Source organism: Trachurus trachurus (genome assembly GCF_905171665.1).
Source record: "Trachurus trachurus genome assembly, chromosome: 3".
Taxonomy (NCBI): Eukaryota; Metazoa; Chordata; class Actinopteri; order Carangiformes; family Carangidae; genus Trachurus; species Trachurus trachurus.
In genome coordinates, this window is record NC_139893.1 from 19,106,973 (window position 1) to 19,121,455 (window position 14,483).

Consider the following 14,483-nt stretch of genomic DNA (forward strand, 5'->3'; position numbering starts at 1 on the left):
TGTGAATGTACACATTTGTTTGCAGGGGAGCAAGCATGTATTATGCCTCCATGTGCTCGGTTATGCACATGCATGCATTTGTGTGTGTGCGCACTGCTCCTTACAATAATACATCATTTGTTCCATTATCATTATTTTATGTCTATGTTTGTTCTGCTATGTGTATTTATGTGGCCATGTAACTGTGACAGTGTGTGTTTGAAGAGCATCTCTATGTCTGCGTCTTCTGCAGCAGCCAGTGAGTGTGTGTTTGTGTACATGTGAGTTCATAAATCCATCGTTCCCTTGCATGTGCAGTTGTGAGCATGATGGGGGTATAATTTGTGCCTCGAATTACAAGCCTGACACTTCACCTTAAACCTAATAGAATCAATACCAAAATGTGAAATGCTAAGATGTTGTAAAAAAATTTTTTTTTTTAAAGTATACTGTATATATAAAACTAAGACTGAATCAGTTCTGACAACAAGCAAAAAATTATGAGTGTCAAACAAAACTATCATTTCAAAAACAAGCAAAGACAGCTGTCCATACAACAGAAAAAAATATATGGATTTTAGTTTTAACCAGTGTATCACATTGTTACCACTCACACTCGCCAAAAAACAAACAAACAAAAACAATTCTGACCAATTTCACATACCTTTTGTTACACTGTATATCTGTGAAAAATGTTGGAGATACAGACAGGTTACGAATCATCAAGTAGTACCTGAAAAACAAATGGAGAAACAGAATGACAGTGTCCCCATCCATAGTCTATGAGTGGTACTGAATGGTTTGATGAGGATGAAAACGATGTGAATCATACGCTATGCTTCACAGTCATCAGATCTCAGTCACCTATGGGAGATTTTGGGCTTATCTCCACCATAATCATAAAGTCACAAAATGGGGGAATATGTTTTTTTTCTTTTTTCAGAGACTTGTAGAGTCAACACTCTAGTGTTCTGGCATCTTGTGGTGGCCCAACGTGTTACTAAGACTGTGTGTATATAGAGTAGGTTTTTACTTTCATTAACTTTAACAATTTTCTTAAAATCCTAATAACTTATGGCACCTGTTTGACTTGAATACCACCTGGTCCTGCTATTTTAAGGTAATTTGCACATGCATCTGCTGTAAAAGTGCAGGCAATCAATGTGATGACATCCTGTCTCAGGTTAACACACAAGCACGTGTACATCATTAACCCGACGCTACCTACACAAGGTGTGTCTGACATGTGTGATGTTTGTACACTTGCTGGAAGTCAGTTCTGGCTGTGATCTTACTGAGAATTATGTTACGTTCACATAGGTCTGATCTGATGTGACATGACACACAGGTTGTCTACTGCACTGGCAGGTGGCTTCATTACAGTGTGTGTAATGTACAGTATGTATGTGCTCGCTTCTGTGTGACTGTGAATACTGCACCATTATTTGTGTGTATGTATGTACAACATCACACAGTTACTTTAGTAGCTGCAGCTTGTGAGTGTCTGTGTGATGATGTCAATGTGAAATGATGATTTTGCATAACTTGTAGATGAGGCATTTTATTTAGTAAATTAGTTTCTATTCATTAGAATTACAATGTTGTTCATACTATGGAAAGATACAGTGTGAACAAAAAAAAAATCCAATTAAAAACTCGACATTAGTGATTTAAAACATTATTAAAAGATTATTTTGTAAAGATTTAAACAACCCACCCACGCCTTGACCTTGGTCTACTCATCCAATGAGAAAACCTCAAACAATGCAAAGTTTATCAATGATGGAAGGTCTATTCTCCATATGTGTATCATCTAATCTCCATATTCATATCCCAAGAACGGAGCCAGAAACTGAAGCTGATCCAAGACAAATTTTGTAGAAGTAACATGCCGGACTTAATAAACCTTTTGGGGTTTTTCATTGCAAAACATATGCGTAAATAAATATATTCTACTATTTAAAAAAAAAAAAAAACGTATTTATTAAAGTGCAGCCTTCTTGTTCTCTTCCCTGGTTCAATACCGTGCACTTTGAGAACAGAAGCTAACCTGGAAGTGTGGTGTAACGTGCAGCCTGATAAAAACAGTCCTCAATTAAAATGGAAGCACTGCTGCATCTTCCAGGGACATAAACAGTTTAGTTAAACACTGTGCAATGCTTCCATCTGTTTCTAAGCATAGTGGTAATTAAATCAGTCTGTATCTTTGTGTATCTATAAGCTCCTCTTGCTGAGCCTGTGCCCCATACTGAGCCCTGTGTTCAAAATAGTCTAGACGTACTCCTGGCTGCCTGTTGTGCTTCTCTATCACTTTGTACATTTTTGCAGGCCATTTTGATGTGTGTGTGTGCTTTGGGCCTTCAGAACTCAATTGCTGGATGTTGTCATTGCCCATAGCAGAGCGAGTCCAGCTCCATTCCACCCTTTGCTCTGTGCTCTATGATTGCTCACCGGTGACTCCTCTCATCAGCATTGTGGTGTGTATGGGCTGGAGCGCGGACCTGGCCGGCAGGTATATGCGAGGAGCAGTGCGGGCTACACGCTCATAAATCTGACAGATGCATGGTGTGTCATTACCTTCCACTTATTATTATTCTCCCACTTCTCTTTATACTGTGAGCCACTTTAGCTGTTTTCCTGGCCCGGCTCAGAAACATTTGTACTGTGGCCTTGCTGAGTGATAGATGCTCCTGGGGATCTACCAGGTTATTGTTGCGATTCCTGCTCTGGCTTTTTGTTTGTGTGCAGGGCTCAAGCCTGAGCATTTAACCTCCTGTGTTTGTGTGTACGCATTGGCAGCAGTGTGTGTGTACTATTATCAACGTTTTGTTTTCTCACAAATCTCATATACATACAAGCACATGTTCACTTCATCCTGATATCCACAGAATCTGTCCATTGATAAAATATTAATGACATTTTGAATTTCAGTTGACAAAGTTTTAGTTATGTTAAAAGCTTTATGCCATTAAGAACATTAATAGATACACATGAGACATCCAGACACTTTTAGATTATAGCCTATACATGAAAAGCATTTTAGGTACTTTTCAAAAACGTCTTTCAATGTGTTAAGACTTAAGATGACTAAATGTGTAAGAGTGGCTGTTACTTTATGACATCATTATGAACTCATGTTAACGCTGAACCTCTGCCCTCTCTCTTTTTTAATCAGGCCACTTGTATCATTGTGTTACATGTGTTTGCTGTTCCTTTTTCCCTCCATATTCCACTTCCCTCATCGCTCTTCCCTCCTTTTCAAATGCACAAATATGTGCCTGCCACACACACACACACACACACACACACACACACACAGCCCCAGTACGGTGTCCCTGTGGCCCAGAGTAAGAGAGAGAGACAGAGGGGGAGAGAGGAGAGAGCAGCAGTCGCCTCACAAGAGCAGACCTCATAAAACTCCCTGTCACTTTGACTAATTTGTTAGTCTTGTCTCACTGTGTCGAATCGTCACCCCCTCCTCCTTCCCCCTGATGCACCTCTACCCCGACTCCCCCTGTCCTTCTTTCCATCCAGCGCATATCCACGGGAAGAAGAGGGAAGAAGGTAGAGAGGAAAAAGGGGGAGGTGGAGGAGAGGGGGGAGGGCAATAAATGTAATATAGTGCGCTGGCCATTGGTTGCAGTGATCTACACAGCAATCCATCTACAGTCAGAGGAAGAACAGAGGCTTTATGGAGCAGAGGATAACATGATGGCTCGATTTCTCATCCACTTTCTGTCTCTGTCCGCCTCTGTCCCACCTCAAGAGGAGGCCTGCTGGGCACCAGTGGCGTAGAAATAAAAATAGGAAGGGAGAACAGAGCTGTTATGAATTTAGACTGGGCTGTGGTCGCCAAGACTAGATTGGGTTGGACTGGACCAAGCCGGGCAGGATGGTATAGATTGGTTCAGGTGCTGAGCAGGGCCTCAGAGGACCAAAGAGCCAATACTGGATTCATAGAGATAAATTAAAAGCCAAAACTCTACCCCGGGGGTGGAATCATTTGCCAGGTAATTATGGAAGATGGGACAGAGATCGCAAAGACAGAACACAAACACAGAGATGATCCCATGACATTGCTGCATACCACCCGGGAATACTTTACTAGCTGGATACAAGCTACAAGCATCTTTTTTTTTTCTGTTGCTGCCCCCTCCCCTTTACAAACCGACCCCAAGTACCTAGTCTTTAAATAGGAGCTTGGGCTCAGTGCTAAAAATAGGCCGCATTTTACCACCAGCCACCCTCTGCTGAGCTGTCAGCACCCCGTCTCCCTCTTCTTCACAGCGAGGCAGACACAGCCCTCCTTCATGTGTTTTCGAGGGAGACAGGCAGTGTGTGATCACCCCAGCTCTAACCCATCTCCTCCAACACACACGGCAGGCTCAACCTCTCCTGACTCGCTGGCCTCACAAGGAAGCTGCTGTGAACTCGCGCACCAATTTGAGGGAAAGACTCATTCCCGCTGCGCTGGCCCTGTTTCTCTTCCACACAGAAATGAGGGGCAGGGTGTCCTGACATGTGAGCGATGGGTGATGGGAGCAGTAATTTGGGCTAGTACGGTACAAGCTGTGCAGGATCTGGGAGGTTGCTTGCCAGTGAGATAGGCCCACGGTGGGATAATTGTATTTCAAAATACCCTTTTTTTAATTCAAAGTGAAAAAAGAGATGACATAACCCGAATAGGATGTATCAGGAAATTTTGTTGTTTGCATTTACCATATTTCCCTCTCATTATGGCACCTATGATACTATGTGCTGAGGAGAAAAACAACAACCTAAATACCAAATTAAAAGACACTCTCTACTAATTCTTTAAGGTAAAGTGAGTATTGACAAAAATGCCAATTCCATTCAATGAAACAGTCGGATATTTCAGTTCCCTAAACCTCAGAAGACACCTAATGATAACGACAGAGGTCAGGGCACTTACTGTGGTTTTGCACTGGTCAAAGGTCTGGGTCTTAGTTTCCTTTTATCTCCTTTTGAAATGAGGTCCCCCCGTCTCTGTTAGTGCCACTGGCTCTTTGTTGGCTCTTTAAGAAAAGTCAGTCGGCATTAAACATCTTTAATTGTGCTTAAAAGGCTGTAAATGGCATCAACAGCTCCAGTGAATTCACTGACGGCGAAACGGCAGAATGATAATGAGAGGCATCAAACAATGGATGGCTTATCAAGAGAATGGTACCTGATGACTTGAAAACTAAACGGTATCTGATGTGCAGGATGAAATTAAAGGAATTGAGATGAAATGGCAGTAAAGAGAAAATAATTAATAAGTATTAGTTTTTCTTTTTTTCCCCATTTAGTTATATTTTTTTAGAACATTGCATTGTAAATATGACAATTCACTATTTACACAGAAATCCCCCATGACCACATGAATCTTTCCTTCACATCTTTATCTAAAATGGCTGGATTATATTCATTTCAACAGGTCCTCTGAAGGCAGCAACGAATTAAAAAACAAAAAACAAAAAAAAACAACAACTCTCAATTTGAAATAGAGCATGATTCTGTAGCTGTGATGAACAACCTGATGTGGTAAAGCAGAAACATGGGTGTAATTGTTTCGTTTTAATTTGATAGTGGTGATTGAGGGAACAAGTGATTTGTTTTAGGGAAAAAAAAAGAAAAAGAAAAACACTCCCACAATTCTCCAGGGGGAAGACATGTAAACAGGATTACGTGGGAGAATTGTCAGTTTATACAGGGCTCAAACAGAGTAATGTTCAATCACAGTTTTGGCAGTGGCGGCTCTGTTGTTGTGTTTCACTGCAGCCAAAACTAAATGAGTCAAACTTTATTAATTTCCTAAATAGAACAAACTCAAAAACAATGCCCACTCTCTTTACCCTCTACTTTTACCATATAGTCATTTAACTGTTCTGCTGATTTACACAAATCTGTCTCTTTCACAATAAAAGATTATAATTTTATTGTTGTTATTATTGAAATTTGGCAAGGAATCATATCTGTAAGAATATGAGAAGTTCATGTGCACCTATTGGACAGGCATATGTTTTTCTATTCAAGAAAACTTGTCTAGACTCTCCCCTTCATTTGGTGAAACATATTCCTCATGTACCGCTGTGATTGGCATAACTGTTTAAAAGTTACGAGATGAGTAATGTGACTGGCTGAGAAGGTAATGATTCATCACCACACCCTCCTATTAATATCTCACTTCACCCAGCACGACTATCGAGCGTGGATGCTCACTGAACATCAAAAATAGCAGGTGCAGCCGGATATGCCCTCATTGTTCATCATATGCTCACGTTACAACGCTTCGGTTGATTGTTATAAATGTGTGTTTAAATTATTTTTTTAAATTTTTATTACCACCTTGTGAAACCATTGTTTGGAAACATCTTTCATTTGATATTTTATTCCCTTAGCTCACCGTCTTTTTTTTTTCTTTTTCTTTTTTTGAATGACTTTGCATTTACTAGCAGCACTTAAAGGCCTTTTTGTGGTTTTAGCCCCCATGTTCACGTTAACAAATATCTGCTCAGGAGAATTATCTGTGTGTCCCTGGTGTCAGTTCTGTCTGCTGCACAAATTATTACAGCATACACTTTATGTTAAGTTCTCCTAGCTGATTAGCATGTCCTTAAAAAATGAGAAAAGAAAAATAATAATCCTCAGGTTGGATGGTTAATCATATGCATACTTTTTCAGACAGGGTCGCAAGTGTATTTTTGTGGGGTTTTTTTCTCCATCTGATTCAACTTTGGACCACTTAAATGTCCATCTTCACACTGCATAATGCTAGAAATGTGACTGTGACTCAAAAGTACAGGAAGAGTATAAAGGCTCTCACTTTTGTCATGCTTCTGAGGGAACATTTTTCTGTATTTAGGAGTGTCTAGATAGCATTTCTTTTCCTTGCTTGCTCTGTGAGCAGTGGTATTCACAAAGCATGGTCAAACGTGGTCAAAGGCCAGCGGTGTCCTTGTCTGTCTTCCTTTCCACTGCACGATTATCAATCAGACACACCAGCCAAAGACAGATGGAGTTGAATACATGTGCACACAAACACACACCCTGAAACATACACACACACACACACACACACTCCTTCACTGGAAAATGTAAGCAAGTTTCTCTCTTCCACACTGTTGGCTCTCCACCCCTCTGTGACTTCAGCTGACTTTTATTCATCATAACAGAATGAAAAATATAGATTTGCCCCTGGAGATTAGAACAAAGGAAAAAAATGAATGTATAGACATAAAGGAAGTAGAGCATGAAGGAGGGGGGAAATATGGAGAGGAAAAAAAGTGAATGAAAGAAGGAGAAAGACAGAAAAGGGGAGAGATGAGGAGAAAGAGAGATGGCCTCTCTAAGTGCAGCAGCACACAGGCACAGAGCTGTGAGTTCCCAGGCAAGACAGCATGAGCTGCCTATTTGTCAGCATTGATCAACCCATTAAGGGGCTGTGGTGGGAAGCATATTGGTTTTGGAGGCCAAAGGGGCAGAGAGAGACAAAGATAAAGCAAGACGAGGCGGTGTTGAACTCCTTTCAGCCTCGGCAGCCACACGTCTGCAGGATGAAAAAGCCTGTAGTCTTCCTCTCCAATGTCTATGCAGTTCATTTCGTGGGGCCCAACGGGAAGGTAGTATATGTCATTTGTCTTACAGCATCTCTGGAGGCTCCACTTTATGTGTTATCTTAGCTTTCTGCTGCTGCAATGCTAATAAGGAAGTAGCTAGCTTCTCAGACAGACAGAATGTCACTTGTCCTCTTCCTCAGTGAGTGTGTGTGTGTGTGTGTGTGTGCGCGTGCAAAGGATGGGTGGTGGGGTGGGGGTGGGTCCTGGCCCAAGGGGAAAGCAGGCTGCCTCTTCGCCCAGCCTCTGATGAATTCATATAATTAACTCTGCCTTGATCTGTTGGCTAATCCTGCACTCAGTAATAAGGGATTAAAATGTCACCTAAGCCACCTGCTGTTATTGAGCCCCAAGACTTTTTGTGCCTCTGTGTGTGCGTGAGAGAGACAGTGAGTGTGTGTGTGTGTGTGTGTGAGAGAGAGAGAGAGAGAGACAGAGAGAGAGTAAGAGTGAGAAAGAGAGAGAGAGAGAGAGAGAGAGAGAGAGAGAGAGAGAGAGAGAGAGAGAGAGAGAGAGAGAGAGCATAAAAGTAAAGTAAACTTAAAGATTTCCGTGGGCTTGTGTGCTAAAAGCATAAAACATTTCCTCTTTATTCAAAAGAAAATATGTAGACGACACTTAAAAACAGCTCAGAGGAGGAGACATCTTAACTACTGCTACAAATGCTACATATGCATGTGAGCATCACTCATGACTCCATAGTCTGGCCGGCGTCTAGATGAACTCCATAACTTGGCAGGAAGCTGGAGCAAAAGTTGCAGAAGACAATGAAAACTCATTATTGTCACCCTCACTAAAAAGGGACATGAAAGTGGGACATGCTGGAAGGTGGGAGTCGAGAAATCTTTTTTCCCCTCCCCTCTCACTATGACCTCCTTGGACCAAGTAAAGAAAAAAAGAAGAAAGAAAGGAGTGCCAATTGGTTGGCTAACAGCCCGCAGACCAACGGCCAGCTTGCCTTGCCTGCCTGCCGGCCACCTCCGCTCGGTTGCCTAGCAACCCCAAGTGTACTTTTGGGTTGTCTAATGACTCTTGTTGCTGCAGTGGCTCAGGGGCTACTAATGAAGCCTCCTGACCAATCGCTGTCATTTAAGAGCTGGAAGCTGACTGATCACTGGACAGGGATCTTGGGACTCCCCTAAACCTCTTATGTGAGACAAATTCTGCCCCCAACCCGAACTGCAGTCAAGACAAACACACACACACTTACAGTACAGTATGTGCACACAGCACACTTTAACTTACTGCTTACATGCTCCAACTGACCTTAATTCTGTCCAACACTCACATACATCAATGCTTCAGGCTACCTGAACCTTACCTACAGTATACGACTCACATGTAAACATATTCAATGCAAAACTGATGGCTGTTATCCATCCAGAGAAAAAACAATAGGAAGAGTTCTAGTCTGGCTGTCTTAAGGCTTTTGTCCATGATCCACACTAAACAAAATCCAGCAGGACCATGTTGTCATTGTCACGATGATTGTAACTGAAAAATCTGGACTCATAGTTCCCCTTGAGAACATAAAGAAACTTTCTCTTTTTTTTGTTAGGCTTTAAAAGAAATAAGTTACTGCTACTTCTCTTGTAATTACAAATAATAACTGTTAAATGATATGAAATATGGTACAGTAGCGCTGCTACTATTGATGGATGATGTTTATTCAGAGTGACTGGCAGTGGATCAGCAGGTCAGTGTCTTTCTCAGTGATGCCTCAACTCATCAGACACTGACAGCTGCAGAAACTGAGTATATGACCTTTGTGTTCCTGCTCATATGCAGGATGGTCATTGTGAGGAGGCAAGTGAAACCCTGACACATTATAAAATGAGATATTTGTGAGTGACATTTTACAATTTGTTATTCTTTTTAGCATCAGTGTCATCCGCCTCGATGATGATGCTATATTAACATATTATTAGTTTAGAAAATACAGCGTCATCCATAGGCGATCTGTGTGAATACAAGTCAGCTGGGTTCATTTGTATGGGTGCTATTGCCCCTTAGTCTGTGTGTGGCTTCATGCGCTTGTCTTTGTGATGCGTCCGTCATCTCTCAAAGCTTTGTTCCAGTGTCACAGCATATTGCTGGGCGAGTACATTACGTCCCCAGGGTGTCACCATGTATACGCTTGTCTATACATGTCCACCAGTCTTAGGTCTATATTTGGCTGTGGTCCGGGCTCATGTCAACTGCTGTCAAGTGCTGCGTTGCCTGAGGGCCCAACACCCACTGTGCTGCCCTAGCTGACTGATCTGAGTGGGCAGTACCGTGTGCCATTCACTGGCACTCACATGATGGACCTGTCTGCATGGCCTAGTTAGAAAGATAGGCCCACTGCCAACTGAAGCCAGAAAAACACAATGCCAAATATAAAACACAATGCCAAATATGACATGCGTGGGTAGCCTCAATAAGCAAGGGTCTTCAAGGGTGGCTCTTAACACCCACCGTTTTCACAGAGGAAAGTGGGTATATTATTCCTGCTTTAGAGACAGCACAAGATCGAGTGTTTTTCTGTTTTCATATTCAAACTCCAGGGAGTGGGAAAAAATGAAACCATAGTCAGGGGAGCAGAAAGAACCAGGGGAGTTTTTATTCACGGCAGGCAGTTTTTAAAAGGGGTTTTTTATGTTAGCTTGGCGTCCTTTTACTTTCACCTCACTATGAAATGGATCTTCAAAGGTTGTTTATCGATTCGCCACTGTTAACCTTTCACAAGCTGTTTCACAGCTATGCTGTTCGGTGGCTCTCAATAGTTTCCAGGAGGGGGAGGAGGAGGATGGGGAAGAGTGGGGTTGGCTGACCAGCCAGTGGGATATTGGTCGTGAGTTTCTAAAGCGCTTCTGGGTATAGAGGCAGGAGATGAGGAAAGGATGGAGCCAGAGAAAGAGAGATTGGTAAGGGTCAGGGATGAGCAGGATATAGCTGGTGACTGGGAGTCTGGAGCCAGGAGGGGACAGGAAGAGCAAGGGCCAGCAAGAGAGGACCTTTCCCTGTGGGGCTGGGAGTGGCTGATGTAATGGCATTAATCTCCAAGTGCCATCTGACACCCAGTGTGGCTCCGTCATTGAAAAGTGCTAATTCTGCTGAACTGTGAGGGGAATTCAGGCATCTCTAGAGGCAGTGCCCTGGATTAATTAAACACGCTGGCATGGAGCACTGCACAGATTTATCTCTTTTACAGCATCGTCACTGTTTGATTTTTGTGTTTAGCCCACAGAGCAGGACAAACTCAGGACATTAACACCAGCAGCACTGCTACAATTCACTTGTTCTTTTACCACTTCACATATTGCAGCGGTTACTCCTATCATTGTGCGCTAACCAGGGATTTCCCTTCTCTTCCTTCTCTCCCTTTCTTTTTCTCTCTTCTACTTCTTTCTCTCTCTCTCCAGATGAACCGGCCCATCCAGGTGAAGCCAGCCGACAGCGAAGGACGAGGAGGTAATTAACCTTCTCCTGGTCTCTGTTGCACACTCCCCCTTAAAAACGTGCACACACACACAAACACACAAATACATCGGAACAGCACACATGCAATCCTTAATATTCTGCTCTCACTTGAGACACACTGGGAGTTAGTAGAGTAGCCCGTAATATAGGTCACTTGCTTCTATTGACTTCCCATCTGTGCCAGCAGAGGGGCTGTCTCAGGTTCACAGTCACTGGGAGCGGTTCAAAGACAAGACAGAGACATGGCGAGAAACAGGAAAAAAAGAAATGAGAGAAAGGGGGGGTGGGAAAGCATGTGGAGAGGAGGATGTCATGCTCCGCAGAGTGATAGTGAAGTCTGCTTACAGTTTAGAGGCAGGGTAGCCCTTACACACAAACTTATAGAAACAGCTCAGACATTAGAGAGGCACAATCACTTTGACTAAATGTTGCTGAATGAACAGAAGAGACGGTACAAGTCTCATGAAAGTGTTAACATGTCATGACTTACAGTATGAAGTTTGTAAATGCTTTGCGCTTTGCAAAGTATCAAATTCTGATTCAATGGTAACAGTTCCTTCAGTTCTCTGAAATCAACACACATATATGCACAACATACCTCCGCCCTACCGAGCTATCTGCTAATCTCCTATAGCTACTGTACCTATTTATCGCTCTTCTTCATTATTACCAATGCTACAGATTACACTGGGATTATATTGTATAGTAAACATTGTTGAACCAACTGAAGGTTACATACAGTATAGTCTGATTCAGTGTGTGGTAACAGACTTCCATACATATAGTGTATGTGTGTCATAAGCGTCCCATAAATTCAATGACGTCATTTGTATTAAAAAGAAATCTCATCTTTAAAAAGTAAACCTGTTAGCCTGACAAGCCAGACTATATCACTAAAATGTATAGTCTGGCAACGACCGATAGACCTCGGCTCAATCCAGGGGGCGGGATGAAGGCTGTCTTTCAAACTGCCTCTGCACGCAATAGGGTAGCGCTACGACTAATCAGAGCAAAGAGCAGGATGACGGAGAAAGCTGGTAGATTAAACTTTTCCCATATCCCCTCGGCAAAACACCAAATACATCCTTCTTCGAAATGAATGACTTCAGTGCAGTTTCTTGCTCAACTTTTAAAGAAAATGACAAGTTTAATTATTTCAAAGTTGATGCCAACGCCGACTCAAATGATTCCTTTGCCAAAGCCATCTTGTCATGTTTTTCACCGTCGCAAGTATGTCGTCATCGTGTTAAGCCCGCCCAACGACTCTCCAAACAGATAGAGCGCTGTGATTGGTGAACACAAACGGTGTTCGAGACTCAAAAAGTTCCTATGGCTCGTTTCTAGACGGATCTACGGAGCAAATATATTTGCTGCTGCTAGGGTGCGTCTAGATTTCTAGCCTATAAACCTGTGCATTTGGGGCATGAATCACAACATTAAAACAAGCAATTCTGCTTTGAGTCTGTGCTGAAGCCTCCGCCCTCCATCTTTAGTCTGACTGGCATGGTGATTGACTAGATCATTCTGAAGCCATTTGTGACTAACATCACTGAGGTTAATGCAGATTAAGCCAGTTAAAGATTTACATGGGTGGAATTGGATCTAATTGGACCGGCCTGTGTCTGCCCTGTGCTTGCATTGCAGAGTGGTGATTTAGACTGCCTAGGTCAGATTAGACTGAGCCACTTTGCTGATTTATGTGGTCAAGTGTGAATCAGATGGCCCATTTCTATTGCCACACACACCCCGATGTAGATCTTATTTTTGTCATGGCGGCACTTTAATTAACGGCCATCTAAAAACAGGCAAAGTCTGACCGACAAGGCCTGGGCGAGAGCCAATCGGCATTCTCACCAAGATAAATTGGATCGCTGGGCTTAAGAGGGGAGGATGGATGGGTCCCAATATCAATTACTACCCTTTTTTCAGCAGAAAGAGAAGGGAGATGAACAGGCAGTGTGAATGAAATACAGAGGGCTCTTAGGCTGGCACAGGCCCTGCTAGTCTGTCAGATGAACTTTCTATATGGGAGGACAGGATAGGACACAGCACAGAATGAAATAAGACCAAGCAGACAGGCCCCAACAGAGATATTGAGCGTTAATGGCAACAGGAAGTCAGTAGACAGGCCAGGGAAGTAAACCACAGTCGCGGCTGACAATGAAATGAGATTTACTATGAAGGCCTGTGGTTAAAGGAAAATAGACAGCCCAGCTAGGGCCGACTAAAGGAGAGAAAGTTGCAGGGGATTCATCTGTAGAGGGCTGAGGACCAGGCAGGTACACCATCCCAGAGGAGCCTGTGAATTGTCAAACCCAGGGTTGAACTGAGACATTTGCACCTATAGAACGGAGCCACATTTATCACTACCGAGACATCAGCAATTATCTGTCATGGGAACTTGTGCAGGGGTCTCAATTACGTGCCTATGAAGGCATTAGGGCCCATTACTCCATTTGGAGACTCCAGTAGCCTTTCTTTTCTTCGCAGTGTCCCTGAGAGAAATCTTCTCTCTGGGGATGCGGGAGTGTCAGGAGGAGAAGTAAAACCAGAGCTCAGAAAATGACGAGGGGGGCCCGGCGCCGCACAATCCTGCTGCTTGGCTGCCATTGTGGATCACAGAGCTGATTCTCTGGCTGTCTATTACAATGACTCATGTCTTATTTTATTTTTTTCCCTTGGATTATCAAGAGAAAATGGAGCATGGGAGGGGAGCTTCACAGCCTTTAAATCTATTTCTGTTCCTTGAGTCAGATGACCTCTTCCCCGCAAAGTCCGCATTTATCTGATGTGCTTAACACCACTTTTTCCTGCCCATTTCTATCAAACCATGATTTCAACTCAGAGATATTGAGGCACAATTGAGGCATGGGTCCTTCACTCACTCGCTCTGTGGTCAGTGCAGGAACAGACACACTACTATATCTATTCTTGAAACCCGAGCAATTTGCTCCAATCCTGAAGGGGCAGAAATGAGGAAAAGTAGCCCTCTTCCACTCCTTCTCTTTCTCCCTCCATTGCTTTCTGTCGTTCTTTCCTTCTTTACTCTTCTCTCTCTTTGTCTCATTGGTACTGCAGTGCAAAGGGAAGAGATGAAGCGAGTGATAGAGAGAGAGGTGGGGATTCAGTACAAGGCCCATGGAGGAATGCAAGAGAGTGAGGGATGGAAGACAAAAAGAGCGAGAGGGGAAGAGACGACAGGATGAGAAAGTTAACGGAGGGTGATGGAGGCAGCTGAGTGAATCTCAGCAGTAAATCATCTCAGAGCCGCCCCATCCCTATCTCCTCCTTGCCTCGCCAGGAATCTTTTTCCCCCTGACCTTGTCTGCCGCTATGTCTGTGAAGAAAAGATGGGGCCAGATTATCTATGATTGGAGATGGCCATTATCTAAACACAATCTTGGACTCAGGTCCCACTCCTCTAGC

At 43.1% G+C, this 14,483-nt stretch overlaps 1 protein-coding gene across 11 annotated transcripts in view; it reads left to right on the plus strand.

Moving 5' to 3' along the window:
• celf6 (CUGBP Elav-like family member 6) overlaps positions 1-14,483 on the plus strand; it is a gene marked incomplete at both ends in the record, with an annotated part of 127,746 nt that overhangs the window by 79,406 nt on the left and 33,857 nt on the right. For all 11 annotated transcript variants that reach the window (XM_083969329.1, XM_083969321.1, XM_083969328.1 and 8 more), the window contains one exon: positions 11,000-11,048. In XM_083969329.1, coding sequence (XP_083825455.1) covers positions 11,000-11,048 — 49 coding nt within the window. The remainder of the gene's footprint in view (positions 1-10,999; positions 11,049-14,483) is intronic.